Source organism: Diorhabda carinulata, chromosome 4 (genome assembly GCF_026250575.1).
Source record: "Diorhabda carinulata isolate Delta chromosome 4, icDioCari1.1, whole genome shotgun sequence".
Lineage (NCBI taxonomy): Eukaryota > Metazoa > Arthropoda > Insecta > Coleoptera > Chrysomelidae > Diorhabda > Diorhabda carinulata.
This window is the reverse complement of record NC_079463.1, coordinates 1,332,950-1,353,933: the sequence shown is the minus strand read 5'-3', so window position 1 is coordinate 1,353,933 and position 20,984 is coordinate 1,332,950. Positions and strand designations below refer to the sequence as shown.

General features: G+C 30.7%; 3 protein-coding genes across 3 annotated transcripts; 2 read left to right on the top strand and 1 right to left on the bottom strand.

The window, feature by feature from the left end:
- Positions 1-356: 356 nt before the first annotated feature.
- On the bottom strand, positions 357-13,775 carry LOC130892172 (ionotropic receptor 75a-like). The gene is made up of 9 exons (XM_057797393.1): positions 13,271-13,775; positions 4,872-5,041; positions 4,365-4,691; positions 3,679-3,800; positions 3,018-3,188; positions 2,590-2,825; positions 1,847-2,058; positions 1,496-1,770; positions 357-721 (listed from the first exon to the last, which is right to left on the bottom strand). Exons 1-9 carry the CDS (start codon positions 13,278-13,280, stop codon positions 445-447), a joined length of 1,800 nt encoding a protein of 599 aa, XP_057653376.1. The 5' UTR covers positions 13,281-13,775; the 3' UTR covers positions 357-444.
- LOC130892175 (peptidoglycan-recognition protein LC-like) lies at positions 7,015-12,148 on the top strand. Its single transcript, XM_057797396.1, has 4 exons — positions 7,015-7,607; positions 8,230-8,605; positions 9,137-9,319; positions 11,521-12,148. The coding sequence occupies exons 1-4, from the start codon at positions 7,509-7,511 to the stop codon at positions 12,051-12,053; spliced, it is 1,191 nt and encodes a 396-aa protein (XP_057653379.1). The 5' UTR covers positions 7,015-7,508; the 3' UTR covers positions 12,054-12,148.
- Positions 13,776-14,330: 555 nt separating the features above from the next.
- LOC130892169 (spondin-1-like) lies at positions 14,331-20,429 on the top strand. The gene is given in 10 exon segments (XM_057797388.1): positions 14,331-14,683; positions 14,866-15,080; positions 15,716-16,114; positions 16,254-16,508; positions 16,566-16,821; positions 18,042-18,373; positions 18,558-18,810; positions 19,781-19,954; positions 20,072-20,158; positions 20,299-20,429. Coding segments are annotated over 10 exon segments (2,184 nt in total). The 5' UTR covers positions 14,331-14,499; the 3' UTR covers positions 20,328-20,429.
- The last annotated feature ends 555 nt before the right edge of the window (positions 20,430-20,984 follow it).

The window sequence follows — 20,984 nt, the reverse complement described above, 5'->3', positions numbered from 1 at the left end:
ATAAATGTCCTACTCAACAAGTGTTAAAATATTTAAATCTTCGCGGATATTTTACTCAGCTTTCTTGGATTGTTGTTGACAGCTCATTTTTATAAGAAGGAAATACGTTAGTGGTGACGTCACATCGGCATCTCTTGTTGTGGTACAAACAATCGCGATCCGTACGCCGGAAAATTATGAACTATAAAAATGAACAGTACCGGACTTACATAAGGGAATTTGTTATATAAATTTTTTAAAAATCACCTTTATGATTATTAAGTTATTTCTAAGCAAAGTTTATGGTTTTTTAGATCGAAATTGAGATACGAGGTTACAAGTAAGGTGGAAAGTACTGAAAAAAAAAAAAACAAAAATAGTTGCTATTAGTTTATTTACGTTTATTACATCAACTATTAGAATTGTACTAATTAGAAGTCAAAAATGACACTAAATGCCTCAAAATCAATGAACGAACGGGTACATTATGATTTTACGTGTTAAATTCAACATCGATTTGAGATTTATCATAATTTGCTGTTTGTTATACAAAAGATATTCGTAAATTAAGAAAATCGTTCCGATTGAAATACCGCAAGCTACCGCGAGGGGGCCGCAAGAAAATTCCTTAAAACTGACGTTTAATACTTTTTTTCTGGCACCCTCGATGCACATTGGCCGTCGCGCATCCCAATGTTTTCTCAATCGGTCCATATTACCGTTTTCTGCTTGTTTGAACATGCTAAAACGAGCGTCGAGATAAAAAAGAAGAAGCAGAGAAAACTTCATTATGATAAAATATATTTTTTATATATAAAATTTAGTTTATTTTGTAATTTGGAACAGAGGAATTTCAAAAATTCAACTTTGATGTTATATAATTCGGTTTCTATCATCACTGCAAGTGTTTAATTTGTTTTTTTCGATAGTAGAATGATTTTTCTTTCGGTTTTTATATATTTTTGTATCTCCAATCCATTGGCGGGGGTACTAGAATTTTTTTTATTGAATTATGTCAAAAATGTTTTTAAACTAACTACTACCCTGTATATTTTTATAAATATCAATTTTCTATGGAATTTTTCCGGTTTTCAATGAAAAAATTTGGTAAAATCACGTGAAAAAATATTTTTATACACGGTTTCTGGAAAATACGATTTTCAAAAATTTTCTATTTAAACTAATTTTTATAAAAGGAAGTAATAGATTTTTTTTAGAATTCTTATATTAAAAAAAACCTTCAAATAACAAAAAAAAATTCAATTTAAAGTCCAAATGGAAAAAAAGAAAGTCAAGTTACACTTTGATATCTTATAATTCGACCTGTATTATAACTACTAATTTTGAGTATGTTTTTTGAGATAATACAAACATTTTTCTTTCAATTTCCACCTATTTCCGCATTTCCACTTCATTTGCGTAAGCACTACAAATTTTCTAATTGAATTATGTCACAAATGTTTTTAATCTAACTACTACCCTGTATATTTTTCCGAATTAAACGCCATAAACTCACCAGTAATTCATCATTTCCCGGAAAGGTGAATTTTTCTGTAAATTCGTATGCATCGGCTGAGTTCGGTACATCTGCACTTCCTCCAGCTCGCATATTTCCTGATTCGAAAACGTTTCTTCAATTATCGGATACGCCGTGCTGGTTTCTACGTGAAAAGCAAAACCTCCTTCCCTAACCAATCTCAAACCCTCCATAGGGGAATAAAATCCCGAATTATTGTTGCTATATTTTATTTTCGAATCGAACAATTCGATGGCGTCCGGATCTGTTGTTTGCTAAACGTAAAAACTACGTTAACCTTTGCGCGCCTAACTTGGCAACACGGAAAGTTTTTCAACGATTACGACTTACTATGAAATAATTCCTATCGATGAGTATGTCTTCGACGCCCACGTTCAGCGAACTATCTGATAAATCTTTTAGGTTGAATATTGTTCTTGGAGGGTCCAATAACAAATACGAAACGATACTAGCCGAGTAAAATTGATAAATCAAGATGCAAAACATGAATAAGAAAATTGAAAGTATACGACTGCTGATTAAATATGGATTGCATGTAGCACCTGGAAATGTTAACAATATTCGATACATATTTCAAATAATTTTGTTTTCAGTTGAATTTGTGTTAATTAACGGAGAATAAACACACACTGGCAACGTCGAGAAAATAGTTCCAACACAGAAAACTAGTTCCTATTGATAATAGCGATAAAGAACAGTTATAAATTAGGATTGTTATTAATAGTTTCGTAGATAAATAATAAACATTGTTAAATTTCGAAATAATTTTCAATAAAACACAAAATATCAATTTATTAATTACTTTTAACTAGATTGATTGAAATTTTAATACGTATAAGTAAAAGTTACCATCTCTATTCTACAGTTTCCTGTATCGTGGTAACGTATCGTTGACGTTTTGTATTTACAATTAAAGTCAAGATGGCGTCGGTAACGGCGTCAACATCATAACCATTAAAAGAATTTTGTTTTAAATAAATAAACTTTCAAATAAAACTGGGATTCGCTTAAAATAAACATTATTTACATAACTTATCAACATACAGGGTGTTTTAGATAATTTTATAGTTTACCTTGCATGCAAAATGCTCCCATGGCGAAAAGGACGAGAAAACTCCAAGAATTGTCTGTTAAACCTTGACGTTTGTTATGTAATAATAAAACTTCACTCGAAAAAACGATTTTCATTAAAAATAAGACTACGCATAAAATTATGAAAATAAATATCCATACATTCGTCTCTAACGGTCTCAAAAATATTTCGTAAGACGTTGCAGTCACTTTTGGTTTTTGATAGATAAAACAAGATCTGAAATAATGATAAAACGACAAAGAAAATACCAAGTTTTGTAATATTCGAAATTTTTCATTTTTAATTTGAATTTTACCAGTAGGTTTAGACTAAAATAATAAAGGAGTTGTCAGAAATACACGTATGATTATTTGCGGTGTTGCCAAACTTAGATAGGTATAATTATTTTATCATTATTATTTGAAATACCTTAATATCCAATTTCCGTATCCGTAATCTACGTACGGCATCCTATCTAATTTAAATAACAACGGAGAACTACCAAAATCGATCAGCCTTTTTTCTAATAGACTAACCAGCCCATCGAATTTACCGTCAGCTTGAATGTATCCCCAAGAATTTGTTCTTTCAATTGATAAACTGAAAAAAATTTATTGACAACCCTGTATACGATTAGTCACTAATTTTATTAGAGACAGGTCGTAGAAATACACTAAGAGTCATCTGTTTATATTTATTTCAACTACATCTCATATACCACATCATTTTTACTGTTTTCTACTTTACCTTGAAATCGACAATATAAGTTAAAAGTTAAAAGTGGAGATGGCGCACTAATCGAACTTCCTATTTCACTTTTTTCGGGTAACAAAAAAAAGAGTCTGCCAATATTTCGTACAAAAGATGAATCGACACTCGATATTTCTGCCGATATACGAGTGTTAACAAAAAGTAAAGTGAAATATTTCAATGAAAACCTAAAATTTTAATGACTTCGTCGTTTCACGCACTATAGTACGAGATTAATTAACAGAATCGGACTCAAACCTATCGCTGATCGTGAGAATATATATATTTGACAAGTGACAGTAAGGAAATTATGGGAGAAGTTGGAAATATATCAACAAACCTGAAATTAAAAAATTGTCGACACTGTTGAACGGTGACGGCTTGGAATCGGTGCATGGAATCCACTTTCCTATCTTCATCACTTGCAAGATAATTATCTAACGAAGTAGTCAGTTGTGGTATCTAAAAGTTTTCGAAAAACGTAATAAAAAATACACTGGGTGTTTGAAAATTAACACTCGTCCTTCCAGTCACCTCATTCTTAATATAACTATGAGGACATACTGTATATATATATGGATATCAAAAAAAATTGCTACAAAAAGATTTTTTTTTTTTTTGCTTTTTTTGAACAAAATTCCAAACACGTAATTAAAAATAACTTGAAGTATCACCCTATATAATATACACAAAAATTTTCGTATTATCATTGTCATATATGTATACAATTCCATGAAAATTTCAATTTTATATTCAATTTAATTCATAATAATGAAGTTTGAATCAACCCTGTACAATATGAGGCTCTAAATATTTTATATCGATTCAGAGCTTCCGAAAACCTCATACGTGAAAACTTCATATTTCAATTAAATAAATTTACGAATTACCCCGTATATTTATACCGCCATGTTGAAAAAAAAACAACACAATAGTTCATCTAAATATAATATAAATTAATTATATCGAGTTTGTCTCGACGAATCACCCCGTATACTCATACCGCCAGATTTAAGAAAATCTCACCACAATGGCCGATTTAAATCTAACACCTGTCATATTCCTTCTTCTCCAATATTTATTTTGCAAACCTGTTATATTATACGGCATTTCTTCTTCTTTTTTATAAACACCGATTTCTTCCACTTTTATTTCGCCCCCATGTTCGGAAGCGGGATTGTAAATGTCAAATACGGTAAACGATTCATTTTTTTCGTTATACGAATCTAACGACACCATTTGCATATCGGAATTAATATTTAATTTTAGTTGAATCAATTGATCTGTTATATTTTTGAATCTGGCGGTTATTAGCCAGTGATAAGTTTCGTAAAAATATTTTTTATCGACATTCTGAAAAACAAAATAATTCGTTAATGCGAAACAATTAGTGCAACAGCGACATCTATGAATAAGTAACCAAATAACAACTGTCAATAATTATAAAACGTGTCAATGACCTCATGAATTGATGTAAATGAAATAAAAAATAATATAAGATATTTATACCATATAAATGAATGTTTTGCTTACCTTATTTATAATTATATTCCAATTTTCACAATCAGTGTCCAAAATAACTCCTAATTTGGATTCAGACGTAACGAAAAGAAGTTTATCGAATTTTTGTTGGGTGATATTAACATTGCTTATTATAAATTGTAAATAATTTTTCATCAAACATTTTGAAAGAATAATAGATTCTGAAATTGTAAATATTCACGTTTTTTTAACTATTTCACACGCAATTAAAATTATAACCTAACTTTTCATGAAACAAAACCTTGTTAATAGACTTGTACTCGTGAAATTATACAGGGTAAGTCAATATTTACTAATATAAAGTTTTTACTTTGATTTTTGAATTTTATCACGAGTAATCATATACAAAGTGTTGTTGCTTAAATTAAATATTCAATTTAGTATCTGAAATCTTAAATAAAACATTTCTAACCTTTTGGTTTGAGACAAGTAAAAATAGTTCCCTTAGAAATGAGTTTAGCCCTGCTAAAATCTACTACAAGGTCACAATTCGTATAACAAAAAGCTGTGAGATTAAATAACAACAAGTAGGTTAAAAAAATTCGGTACATTATCTCGCGTAAAGCACCTAAATGTCACTAAATTCCGATTTCTTGCTGCATTTGCTAACAGATTAGGGTAATGGGAGTATCAAATATTGAAATAAGCAATTTGAGCTCTATTTGTAATATTTCCAGAACAACTACCTAATGTATTATCTGATTAAATATTAATAAAATAAAATTTGATTCATTTTGTTATTAGGTTAGGTCTGTTAATAATATTATATATATTAAAATGACAGTTGACAGTTTGATTCATATGTTGACTACTTTATATACGATTTGAAACAGTTTTGAAACTTTTCTTATTAACGTTTAGTGTAAATTTATAATAATCTCTGACTATATAATGTTTACACATAAATATGTAATGTACAAATTAAAAAAAAAACGTAGTTCACTGTACTGTAAATATTGTTTTAAGTAATATCCTATAAAAATATATTTAGACATCGACGGATTTTACAGTTTCCTACAATTATTATTGTAAGTTTGCACTTGAATGTGTAGAGATGGCGTTGTAAACAGTCTACTAGTTATTGCCCGCGGCTCGGTTGACGTTTGTCTAATTCGCGGAAACAATGAAAAAAAATAAATAACTAATAGGTATTAAAATTATTGATTAATGTATTCATAATATAGAAAAAAATATTCGATTATTAATTCCCCTACCAAACAAAGTCCAAAGTTTATTCGAAATACGTATATACGAGGGATATGAGAACGAGGATGTTATGGCTACACTAAACGGCCATTTTGAGGAGAAACTATTATTTGAAAATGTTAAAAGGCTTCATAACAGCGCGGTATTAAGTGTGTAGACTTAAAAGGAGACCGTTTTGAAAAATGATTATGGAAAAAAATGTTATATGGAGAATATTTTAAAAAAACTCGTATATATAACTCAAAACGACCAAAATAGTGAAAAATATATAATTTGACTTTGATTAATCTACGATTAGGTCGTTTTTGCGTATCCTTATATTGAAAACCGTGCCTAAACACATTTGTGACGAAATTAAAAAAAATAATAATTTATAATTTATTCAAAGTTGCCAAAAAGAGCAAAATTTTCTTTGTTCTTATATTTTTCATCGTTTTTTAGCCTTTATATCTATCCTTTATTCACACTTTATTCTTGTTTCATTCATGTCCTTCAATTAATAAAAAATTATAACAGGTTGGTAAAACTAACTGTTACTTCCATCTCTATAATCAATGATATGAAGTAAGTACTCGGTTTTTCCATGAAATCTATTAATATTTCATTGTCCCACATTCTCTCACAGAATATATTATATAGTCTGGAGCCTTAGAATTATAAATAATTGTTATAAAGTTAAAAATATACATCAGTATTATCTGCGTAATGCAATTAATTACTTATTGACCATATTCATGTTTATAACCTATTTAAAACCAACTAAATATTTTTTTAATGTTCATCTTTGCGTTTTGCTCTTAGTCCGACCCTGAATATCATTGCCATAGATTTGAATCGATTTGTTTCTTCCTGTAAAAGCATCGAAAACCATTTATGGCATATTCGATTTTTTTTAGCATCCAGGCGAATATACAATCGTGTTCAGTCGTGCAAGATCGATAAGACACAAGGTCGAGTTAACTTTTTCATTGCAGTTTAGAATCATAGATGAATTTGTTAGCATAAATAGAATATCTAGACTTTTTTACACAAGAAATTATACGAAGAATTAAAAAAAAAAGTTGTATTTAATATAATTAGAGAATACAATAAACGTTTTGGAAATGTTAATTTGCGTATACAAAACCTGGACGCCTTGGTATCTCGATGGCCATGACAGATAAAGAAAAATCAATTAAACAATAAAAATAAATCGTAATTATGCTTCAGTACGACATCGGGCTTATCTTTTATTGTCATATTAAATGTGATTACTACGAAAACATTAATTTGTGAGAAGCTCTCATACCAACATCGTTGCCGCTAAGGAAAAATCGTCATCAACCTGATCGCTATTTACCAGTCATATACAGAAGTTAATAATGATAATACGTTGTGCGAAAAATGTGAAATTATAAATACAAAAGTGTGTGTATAAAACAAATGGTTGGATTGGAAGTAATGCCGTATGTTATTTCGTCTAAATCGAATTCTAATTTCCAAGATGGCGGCCTCGAAGTGCATAACAAACAAATTCATCAGGTAAAATTATTATAATAACATACAATTTCAAAAACGGACTTTTTAAAGAAATTATTGTTACTAACCGATTCAACGATAAATCTAGAAGTTGTTTAATCTTCGCCGTATGACTCATCAACGTCTCCTTCCGTCAATATTTTGTACATAACAAACATAATTATTTACTCAAGTTATCTCACTTAAAATGATTCTAATTTCGTTATTAATTATAGATAATTGAAATACCACTTAATTTATTAACTTTTTTTCTATTATAAATGCAAATTATTGCGTATTAAACAGGAAATATATGTGCCAATATCATTGAGATATGACAACATTGTTTTAACGAACTCGCGGTCATTCAATTCATTTTCGAATAGCTTTGTTCGCGGTTATGATTCCGAACGAGTTTGGTGACGTTCACTTATAATTCTGAATCGATTCTATTGATTGTTATTTTCATAAAATATTTCTACATAATTGGACAAATGTTTATTTATTTATCATTTTAACGTTTTACTTTTTATTGTTTTATTGTTTTACTACAACAATGTTGCCAAGTCACTAATATTTCAGTAAAACGAATTAAACAACTACTTTACGTCTTATTAAACATTTTTGTGGATGGCGAACGTTACAGGTGGAGTGTGTTAGTTTATCCACAACGGAAGAATCGTTTAGAGAAGAAGACGAAAGTGACGATGAATACGATAACGCCGTTGTCGTCAAGGACGAATTAAACGTACCCAATTTCGGTAGTGTAAACGTAGTGAATTCGAATGACGTACATTTCGGTAATAAAACAGTTTACAAAGGACCAGTCACTATAAAACAATTCGTCTATCCCAAAAGTGATTTAAACAACGATGTTATTGGTTTAAACGGTATCTTACAAACGGATTGCGGTGTTGCCAATGAAGCTTTCCAAAATGATCGAGAAGTCTCGACGTCGGAACGTAAATTACAGGAGAGAGTACAAGAGAATGAAATTACAGCTACGAGTCGTTTAAATAAAGGTAAAATTATAATAAACGATTAATTATATTTGAATTTCGATAACAAAAACCTCTACCTCGTAGAAAAAAAAATACGTAACGTTAAAAAATGTTAACGGTCGTAATAAATATGATTTGAGAAAATGATTAATTTAATTCTTCAATTTCCAATGTACATTTGGCAACAGAGTAAGTCTGAAAAACAGTTTACCGGCTGGGAGAACGCGGTCATTGACAGTTGTCCAAAATGGCGCGAATGATTAACATATTTATGTAGAATGTAATGAAAAAAATTGTCGATAACTGATAATTTTTATCGAAAAAAGCTTTTGTTTCAACATTCATTTAGTTTAATAATGACAATTTCGACTGAAAATTTGTGTGAATATCGTTATTTCAACAATTTAGTACGTGCTATATCAAAAACAGCTGATATACACGAAAATATTTATGTAATTAATGTTTACGTTGTTATTTGGTTGGCGGTTGCCAAATTTATACGACGTTTCATCAAAATTAACGTACGTAAATTGAAACTCCACATTATTTCAGGTGCGGAATGGATTAAAACGTTTCCCAAAAACACTATTTTCTTTACGGTACTCATATTGGTGTCCATTACAATAATTTCAGCTATCCTAATATGGAAATATCAAGTAAAATCTATTCCTTTAGATAATAGAGTTAACGTTGTGGAAGAAGAAGACAAAGATCAACCAATCGATTACCAATCAGGTACTTCACTCTTATTTTGAATGAATATTGAAATGAAAACAAATTTTATCAATTTTGAACAAAAATTTTAATGGTCACTGATGTACCCATTTGTGTTCCGTGTATGTTTGAGGTTAGGTGCTTCTGGAATGTCAATAATATGAGGTTAGGTTGTCGAATTATGCATCAATTTTGGTTACAGTTTAATTAATAATAAATTTTTAATACGGAAACTGAGTATCCACGATCTTTTATATCTCGATTTTCTGGAAATCGATCTTTTTCACCTCGATTTTTTGGAAATCGATCTTTTTGACCTCGATTTTTTGGAAATCGATCTTTTTGACCACAATTTTTTGAAAATCGATCTTTTTGACCTCGATTTTTTGGAAATCGATATTTTAGACCTCGATTTTTTGGAAATTGATGTTTTATATCTCGATTTTTTGGAAATTGATGTTTTATATCTCGATTTTTTGGAAATCGATCTTTTTGACCTCGATTTTTTGGAAATCGATCTTTTTGACCTCGATTTTTTGGAAATCGATCTTTTTGACCACAATTTTTTGAAAATCGATCTTTTTGACCTCGATTTTTTGGAAATCGATATTTTAGACCTCGATTTTTTGGAAATTGATGTTTTATATCTCGATTTTTTGGAAATTGATGTTTTATATCTCGATTTTTCGGAAATCGATCTTTTTGACCACAATTTTTTGAAAATCGATCTTTTTGACCTCGATTTTTTGGAAATCGATATTTTAGACCTCGATTTTTTGAAAAATTATGTTTTATATCTCGATTTTTTGGAAATCGATTTCTTAGTCCTCGATTTTTTGAAAATCGATTTTTTAAATCTCAATTTTTTGGAAATCGATTTCTTAGTCCTCGATTTTTTAGAAATCGATCTTTTTGACCTCGATTTTTTTAAAATCGATTTTTTAAATCTCGATTTTTTGGAAATCGATCTTTTATATCTCGATTTTTTGGAAACCGATCTTTTATATCTCGATTTTTTTGACCTCGATTTTTTGAAATCGATTTCTTAGTACTCGATTTTTTGGAAATCGATCTTTTATATCTCGATTTTTTGGAAATCGATCTTTTTGACCTCGATTATTTGCAAATCGATCTTTTTGACCTTTGACCTCGATTTTTTGGAAATCGATCTTTTAGACCTCGATTTTTTGAAATCGATTTCTTAGTCCTCGATTTTTTGGAAATCGATCTTTTATATCTCGATTTTTTGGAAATCGATCTTTTTGACCTCGATTATTTGCAAATCGATCTTTTTGACCATTGACCTCGATTTTTTTAAAATCGATTTTTTAAATCTCGATTTTTTGGAAATCGATCTTTTATATCTCGATTTTTTGGAAACCGATCTTTTATATCTCGATTTTTTTGACCTCGATTTTTTGAAATCGATTTCTTAGTCCTCGATTTTTTGGAAATCGATCTTTTATATCTCGATTTTTTGGAAATCGATCTTTTTGACCTCGATTATTTGCAAATCGATCTTTTTGACCTTTGACCTCGATTTTTTGGAAATCGATCTTTTAGACCTCGATTTTTTGAAATCGATTTCTTAGTCCTCGATTTTTTGGAAATCGATCTTTTATATCTCGATTTTTTGGAAATCGATCTTTTTGACCTCGATTATTTGCAAATCGATCTTTTTGACCATTGACCTCGATTTTTTGGAAATCGATCTTTTTGACCTTCGACTTCGATTTTTTGGAAATCGATCTTTTTGACCTCGATTTTTTGGAAATCGATCTTTTTGACCTTCGACCTCGATTTTTTGGAAATCGATCTTTTTTGACCTCGATTTTTTGAAAATCGATTTCTTAGTCTTCGATTTTTTGAAAATCGATCTTTTATATCTCGATTTTTTCATGAATCGATTCATCAGGTTGCGATTCGAATCGATCTTTTTTTAAAAGAATTTTATCATATTTATTAAGGAAAACATCGCAGGGGACTAGATCTGATACATATTGTGGTTGATCTAAGGTAATGCGTGGACCAGACGGAAAAACACCAAATGTTGCCGTTTTTCATCATGTTTCCTTTAAATCACGTAATTATACAAACATACAGAAACTAAATATCCAAAACGGCTCAAACCAGCGGTATTTCTATAAGTGCTAAGACATGCTGCTAAATCAAAAGAAACATCCGAACCTCAAAAATCTTTCAATTATCATTTCTTTTTATAGACGGATACGCGGCCATAAGTAAAAAAGTCCGAATAGTTTCCCGACTGGGGTGGTTGGCGCAACCCCCTTCTGTACCCATAGATAAACTAACCACACCGGTCTCGTTGATCATTATCCAACATACGGCCACCGAATCTTGTAGTTCTCAAGCCCAGTGCGTTTTCCAGACGCGTACGATACAAACTTTCCACATGGAAAGCAAATCCTGGAGCGATATAGCCTACAATTTCCTCATAGGCGGCGACGGGGCCGTTTACGAAGGCAGAGGTTGGACTAAAGTTGGAGCTCATACGTACGCTTACAATTCCATCAGTCTCGGTATCGGATTCATCGGTACTTTCAACGCGGAAGTACCCAATGAAAAAATGATAAACGCTTTCAATAATCTAGCCGATTTGGGAGTCAGATTGGGATACTTAACGAAGAATTACAAAATATTGGCTGCTAGGCAGCTTTCTGGAACGGAAAGTCCTGGAAAGGCGTTTTACGACGTCATCAAGACTTGGACACATTGGACTAATAAACTGAGTTGAACACAATTGGACAAATTATGAAAAATATCTCGATATTCGCGAATATAAAGTGTAAAATGATTTATTTTTGAATCAAATAAATGAATAATCGAAAATTAATTGTTTTTTTCCACTTAAACCCACTTATATTCTATAAAATCTTGTTATTAACTGTATAGTAATCCGATTCAACGAGTTTGTTAACCAAAATCATCGAATTTTCGAAAAAAACGCGGGAAAAAGGTTATTGGGAACGGGTACACAGCCGCACGCCATCTAACGGCTCCATTAAGTGGAAACCTGACTTGGACCAATAAACTGCGTCGAACAAATGATGAAACATATCTCGATATTCGCAATAAAAACGCGAATAGAATAAATATTCAATCAGGAGAGATATTAAAGTGTAAAATGATAATCAAATATATGAATAATCGAAAATTAATTGTTTTTTCCCCCTTAAAACCATTTATATTCCATAAAATCTTGGTATTAACTGAACAATAATCCGATTCAATGAGTTTGGGAACGGGTACACAGCCGCACGCCATCTAACGGTGTCTGGCATAACGTAATGCAGAGGAAATTATAATATGACGGATATACGTCATCTAACAATGGCTGTCAAACTTAAATGTAGTAAAAACTATTCAAACATCGATGGTTCCATCCATTATTTTGAGCTAAACAATCGTTTCAGATGTTTTTCAGAAGTTAACTGTAATTTGATGGGAGTTGTCTGTTACTAGACACTTTAGGAAGGTTCTGCAACGTTCTAGAATTATTGCAAGTGCGTATACTGGGCAGTGATTAAATTTTTTTACGTTGTTTCTTATTGTACTCGAAAAAACGAACAGATTAAAAAACATAATCAAAAATTTATATGTAAACAATCAATAAATCAACATTTCACATGGTTTTTTTTTCCAAAATGTCAATTTTTTGTGTAGATAATCGAAAAAAAAAATGTGTGTTGTTTCACGAGAAAATTAGAAACGATTATATTTGAAAAATCGCCATTTATAACTCATAAAACTACATGAAACCTTAAATTAGAATAATTCCACCATTTTTTTCTCATTAATTAAAAGATTTAAACAAAAATTCATTAAGATTTGTTTATTTTTATTTTCTAGAGCCGAAGCGATTATAAAATTATCTTTTTTTCTATATAACCAAATTAAAAACAAACATTCACTGTATATTATTAATTCAATATATTCAAAATTTGTACTTACTTAAACACATTTTTTTCAACTTGATAAATAGTGAGAAGAAATACAAAAGTCTTTTGAAAATAATTTACAGGTTAGGTTGGGTCTCTTAAACACAAAAAACGAATTAATTTTATCAAATTCCAATCAACTAGCCAGCCATTTGTCATAAATCCCGTACTTCTTGCGGAAATCCATTTTAAAACTTCTCATTATTATAATAAAACACCTTTTCAAACTTATATAGTTATAAAACACTGAAGAATACATATCGACGTAATTACCAACAACAGTTTTTTCTTAAATTTGCGTTAAAAACACTAAATTTGAAGTTTTATTCGTTCAAAATAATTGATCAAAGTTTTTAACCTCACATTTATGTAAATTATTTCTTGAGACTTCAAGGACATTCGTTATACATCGATATATCGATTTCACTCCCGATGTTTATATCGATTCAACCCGATAAATCTGTTTATTTATTGTTTATAGACATTAACTATGCAGTTACGTATTGGTTTAATTTAAAAAAGTGTATTATTTAATTAATATTTTAAATGATCACAATAATATATTTAATATATATATAATACATGTTTTCTATCAACTTGTGGCCAAAAGTCTGGTGGGCGTTAACACTCGCTTATTGCACCGGCGCCGTTGAATCTAAGACAGGACCGGAGCAAGCGACAAAGTTCGCAACACAATATAGACAAGTTGTAATTATTTATTTTTATTTCGATAATTTACATATTTTTAACAAATCCCATGGAAAATTAATGAAAAAAAAATAATAGTTTTTTTTAACAATTTCATGACATGACATATTTTGATGTTATTATCGCGATATAAGTTTTATTTACATAACACTTTGTTTTAAAATATTCTCAATCCGTCTCTGATGCTTATCCACTGGGAAACAAGGGATTTTAAGGAGGGGAAATGAGTATATATATATATGCTTTGTTTGCTTCCACTGCGGCATTGTGTATTTCAGTCGATATTTCTCAGGTTATAATAAGTGTAATTTAATATTTACATTATCCAGGATTTTTTTAAGTAAGTTTATTAATTTCTGTTAACGAATTTAGTTAAAATATCAAGTGTAAAAGATAATCATATCATACAGAGACGAATGTCAAATTATATTTGTATAGAGGTGGGATTTACCTTTGTTAAGTATTTCAAAACAATTTTTTTTCATAAAGAAACATAGATAAACGTATATTTTAGATCGTTACCCTTCTTCAATAATGAAATTTGTTATCAAAATATGGATTCTAATATTTTTTTCAAAATCTACAAGATCTAGCATAGGTTTGAGATGCGATATGATACCCGAAGGTGTTATTTCACCAAAATTAAAAGATACCGACAGATACCGAATAGAAATATCGGGAAATCCCGAATACTATATCCCGAAAGAACAATATACAGGTAAGTAAAATATTACACCGTTACTACTTCTAATTTTAATATTATATAAAGTTGTCCTAAGATTAAAATTAATATATTTCCAAGATAATAAAAATCGAAATCTGGCAACGTTGTTTAAACGTGATGTTCTGACTCATATCGAACATTCAGTAGGGCGGTTTCCATTTTCTTTATGTTTACAGTGATTCTGAAAGGAGCTAAGAAGTATAATGGTTCTCAAATCAAATTTACACATTTTATTATATCTCTAACCAACGAAAAATTCGAAAAAGACATTGAATCGGAATCGACAGTTATTGGAACAATACAACTTTACGGGGATACCCTAACAAAGTTCAGTGACAGTTGTCAAAATGCGGTGATACAAGCGGATCCGCAACCTAAAACGGAAATCCAAGTAGGTATAGTCCGTTCATACAATTTGCTACGTAACAATAATCATTTTTGACGTAAAGATTATTTTAGTTTAAAATTTTTAATTTAAAACAGTGACAAATTTTTTTTTAGAATTCATATCTAAAAATAAGCGTATCAAAAATCCGTCCCTGTGTATAAAACATTAAAACTGTAATCTACAGTTGGATTTGTAGACCTGGCAACATTGTTTTCATCAATCATGACAACTATGACATACAATTACAACTTCCGTAAGATTTTTCGCGAACAGTCTCAAAGCAAATTCTACATTTGCTACGTAACAATTTAAACAGTTCAAAATTTTTATTTATTTTATTTTATTAATTTTTATCAACTTTGATGTTTGTAAAAATTGATTACGATAATTTAAAACAGTGACAAATTTTTTTTTAGAATTCATATTTAAAAATAAGCGTATCAAAAATCCGTCCCTGTGTATAAAACATTAAAACTGTAATATACAATTGGATTTGTAGACCTGGCAACATTGTTTTCATCAATCATGGCAACTATGACATATAATGCAACTTCCGTAAGATTTTTCGCGAACAGTCTCAAAGCAAATTCTACGTATTATACGGGGGTGTTTCCAAATTGAGTTTATCAATATTTCAGATACTTTGGATGGCTCCTTCGAGGATAAACGGTTGTATTAAATTTCGAGCTACAGTTGTGGAATCTGTCGACAATTGGTATAGCGAAGACGGGGAATTGACGAAAATTTTATGCGCGGAATCGCCGGACGACGATGACGTACAACCTAAACTTATGAAACATTGTTGCGCCTGCGACGAGGCTAAATACGAGGTGATATTCGAAGGTTTGTGGTCGAGAAATACGCATCCGAAAGATTTTCCTTCGGAAGGATGATTAACGAGATTCAGCGATATAATCGGGGCTTCCCATACGGTGAATTACACGTTTTGGAATTATGGCGGATTCGCCAGCGAAGGACTACGACAATTAGCCGAACATGGTAACACCAGGATGCTGGAAAGCGAATTAAAATCCAAGGTACCAATTTTGATAACGAAATTTTTTCATAAATTCCCGTTTTTGATGACTATACACCATTTAAATCCAACTTTATAATGTCACTAATAGATGTCGCTGCAATATTGTCATTTTCTTGTGAATTTTTTTTTGTACCCAGAGCGACCATATTAGAACAATAATAAAAGCTAGGGGCGTAAGTTACCCTAATATAACGGGACGGACCTTCGCGGTATTTAGGGTGGATAATCGTCACCACCTCATGTCGATCGTTTCAATGATCGATCCGTCTCCTGATTGGATCGTCGGTGTTTCCGGTTTGGAGTTATGTCTTAGGAACTGCACTTGGATCGAATCCAAGAGGCTGAATTTGTACCCGTGGGATATTGGAACCGACGACGGAATCACCTATTTGGTAATTATTTCGAGACGTCCTGTATATATGTACAAATCAAGTGACTAGAAATTTCAGTCTCCAGATTTACCGTCATCGCCTCGACAACCGATACGAAGATTAAAAAGTAATTTCCCTAATGATGCGAGATCGCCGTTTTTCGATACGAGCGGGCATCGTTTAAAACCTTTGGCACGTTTGACTATATCCAGACAGAGACTGTATGAAAAAATTTGCGATTCGGCAACTATGGAAGACGTAGATGATAATTCTAATAATTGTGAAACGGAACCGTGGTCTGAATGGTCTCCTTGTTCTGTTACGTGTGGTAGAGGTAAATATAAAAACATTCTTATGTATATAGTACACGTGGTTCGAGAATTTGATGATTTGAGTTATAAAAAACTGACTTACCTTGTATATATCACTCTGTTCCTGGTATATTCTTCCTTCTTTTAATATTTTTCAATAGTTCATTATTTATTTTATCATCGTATCTTGAAATATTATCACAATTAAACACTTTATTCACATTTCCATTTGAGTCTTAACCTTTTTCAATACACTTTGACGTTTAAGATTGTCAGTAGTTTCGAAATATCGATATAATCGATATTATAACGAATGCGATATGTTTTTAAGTACTTTATCATATAATACAAAAATTATCATGTATTCCACTTATAATTATAACTTTTTCTTCGTTTCTTGTAAGTATAATTTAACTGAACTGAAACGGAAGAATTTTGTTATACTTAAATCTTCAAATCGATTCATTCCGATCGTAACTATGCGTAATATCTCTCTTCAGTTTGTGAACGCAACCAAATAAAATCTAGTCTAGTCAGCGTTGCCAGTTCCACCTCTTTTTACGTAGATTTAACATATTTTCCTTTACTTCACTTCACTTGATTAGAGTAGCGTTATTTGTAAAAAAAACAATGCATAGAAACAAACAGCAATAAACGTAGGAGTACATTTAATATTTTAATAAACGTCTGTATAAATTAAATTTACCACACAAAAAACTATCACTTAATGCAATGTTATAAATTTTCTCTTCTGGTCAACGTCTTCTTCAAAATCGATTTGGCAACACTGAGTATAATGTATTTTGTTTGTTCACTTTAATGGCGGCAATCGTGTTGTGACGTGGCGTTTTATGATTACGTGTTTATTACACTTTGTGCTATTTCTTTTATTTAACAGAGTTTGTGGTGTGGAAGTTTTTTTTTTAAATAATTATTAATCTCGATTTAGTAAACTGAACAAGAAATATGGAAATAGTGCGAATCAAACTATGAAAATAAGCGCCGCCATGCTTGTTTACAATTTAAAAAAATCCTGCTGGTTATAATACAAAAAAAAAGTAAATAATTTCTTACTATAGACTCGCGAAAGACGAACCGTTTTGCGTCGGCAAAGAAATTAACTCTACTGACTAACCAGTGGCGTACGAAAAAATCATCAAAAATGTAATGTGTTTGTATATACGAGGGTGTTTGAATATTTAATCTTAAAAAGTGCAGAACTATTATTTAGGAAACGTTATAGGTGTTAAATACAAACAAAGACGATACGTGAAGGAAGAAAGCAAATATAATTGTCACAGGAAACTGACGGAACGAGCCAGTTGTGAGGCGGTGCAAAAATATTGCAGAATCGCTCCTGTAAGGGAAAGGATCGACCCTATGTGCGAATTAGGACCGTGGTTGGAGTGGTCGGGATGTAGTGTCACGTGCGGTAAAGGTGTTAAAACAAGAGAAAGGAAATTTAAAAACAGATTAGCCGCGAAAACTTGTTTGGTCGGTAAACACAAACCGATGATTCTGCAACAAAATTCGGAATGTCAAGGGAGAGATGTATGCGATGAAAAGATGACACATGTGAGTAGTAATCGTATTTGAATTAATAATTATAGACTCTTTACATCGCTAATTATTCTATAGGGTTTTTTATCCCATGTTTTGGCGTCTTACCGTCCTTTTTCCCGCCAAATTTCTTCAATTATTTTTTTTTATGGTAGTTCGCAAACCGCTTCTTTCGAAATTGACTTCCGCTTAATTATAGGATCAAGAAACTTGTGTTTATACGTTTTGGACTGACTGGTCTCCATGTTCTTCCACGTGCGGAAAAGGTTTCAAAGAAAGATACCGTTTTCCGATAATTAATGACAATAGAACAAAACAATATTTCCCTATATCCGAATATTTTACGAGTTCTGATCGAAATCACCAGTCGAATGATCCTTGTTTGAACGTTGCCAGGGAAACAGTCGAGTGCGTGGAAAAACCATGTGGGAATGTTACTAAAGAATATAACGGTATGGATAATATATTTTTTATATTATTTACATTATAAAATTTGGCAACGTTGTAATTCTAATAGTTTTTTTTAATGTCGTGGCGCCAATATGCGTTCCACGATATATTTTGATGGAACATGCGCATAAATAACTTGATACGATATCCTATCAGCTGTTTTTTGGAAGCCATTTTGTGAAACCAATTTTGTTGTTATGAATTTCTTTCCCTCCCTAGTAACAAACAATAAATTTTTTTTGGAAAATAGGCATTTTAGCGTGAATATAAAAAATAGGTTTAGTTTTCGTTAATGCCCGAGCAATTTTTTGAACTTTATCGTGTTCCATACCAAGAAGCTTCTAAACATCGAAAGACTAATACATTTGCGATGTTGCCAAGTAGAAATAAACTTCAGAAATTATTGGAAATATTCACGATATGGAGGTAAATTATACCTTTTATATAATGTGTCGAAATTTAGTACATTTTTATCACAAGTTCGCGAAAAATTAAGAATTACATTGATACAAGAGTCTATTGAAAGTTGAAAATTGAAATTATTAGAAAAAAAATAAAATTATTTCAGGATTTCCAATTATATCACCCTATATATTATCTGGTTTCACAATAAACATTTTTTTTGTTACCCAATATAACATTCATAAAATTTCCAACGCGTTAATTATGTTATAGAGACAACGTGAATATTTCAAAATACTGAAATCATAAACATTACACTCTGTATAATTCTTTTGTACTATAATGTTCATTTGTATTAAAAATTTTAAAATGAATTTATTAACGTATCGTATTACTGAATTGAATTGTTAAATTTGACAACGTTGCACTATTCATATTACTAACATAATAAAGAGCAGTACAGGACCGGCCCGGAAGTTTTACACTTCAGAATTTCATACAACTTTGATATTTTGTTTATCGAAATAAATAATAATATATTTCATATATAAATCTCTGTAATTTACGCAGAAACGGCTTGTGGTCTTCCTAAAGATACTGGAAGATGTAAAAGTAATGAAGATAGATGGTATTTCGACACGACTAAAAAACAATGCAGTTTGTTCAATTACAGCGGATGCGGGGGAAATATGAACAATTTTAATACTTTGGAAAAATGTCAAACGTTATGTGCCAAATACCAAAGTAAGTTCTAAAAAAGAAAATCTGACACTGGTTTCATTTCTTAATAATATATTCGAAGTTGGGATCATTGAGACGGTCCTGTCTCAATCTTTAAATATTTATTTAATCATATTTCAGATGATTTAAGGTCTACTTCGAATATAAAAAAGAAAGAGACGAAGGCATTTTTGTCTGGTAGTTCAAAGTTCAGTTACAATAAATCGGGTGAGTAGTTCTAGTGTACCATCTAGTAGTTCCTTTGGATCTTTCAAGTTGCGGGTATATGCAACTTATAATACACGTAGGTGTATAACTAATGCCAAAATTAATTCCACCAAAAAATTTTTTGTTTCATTATTTTTTAGGAATGCAACGAAAAAGAGAATCAAATTAGAAAAAGTAAGTGTAATAATTCGAGAATAGTTTAGATTTTGTGATTTATTTACTATATTTCTTCAATATATTATATTAAATGGATTAGTTATTAAAATTTTTTTCTATTTATCTGTGTTTTATTTAATACACCCTGTATATGATCAAATGAAAAAGCAGCAGAAAAAATTTTGCCTATCAAATAAATTCAAGAATTTTTTTGATATTTTTTTTTTAAATTTTTTAAATTATAACTATAACGGAAACAACAATGAGTAGTCCCATCTCTACTATAACGGAACGGCGCGGAAAATTTCAACTCTCAGCTTACGCGCCATTCCATGTGATAGTTCAGGTCCGGGTTAAGGAATAATTCTAAACAGTATAATTAATATATTTTGTATTTATGATATTCGATATTATTATTGAATATTCAAATAGATGCTTCGTTATTTATACCCAAATATATATAAATCATACGTTATATTTAAAAATAATTATTTCGACTTTCGAAATTGCATTTAACAAAAAGGGGGCATGCGCATATTGTTCCCGCCAAATAATCATTATTAGCAAGATTCAAGTGGGGATTAAACGCAACAACGTTGCCAAACTGTTCAGATTGTACGAAATAAAACAATTCATAAGAACATGAAAAATGTTTAGCGGATTAAATAGG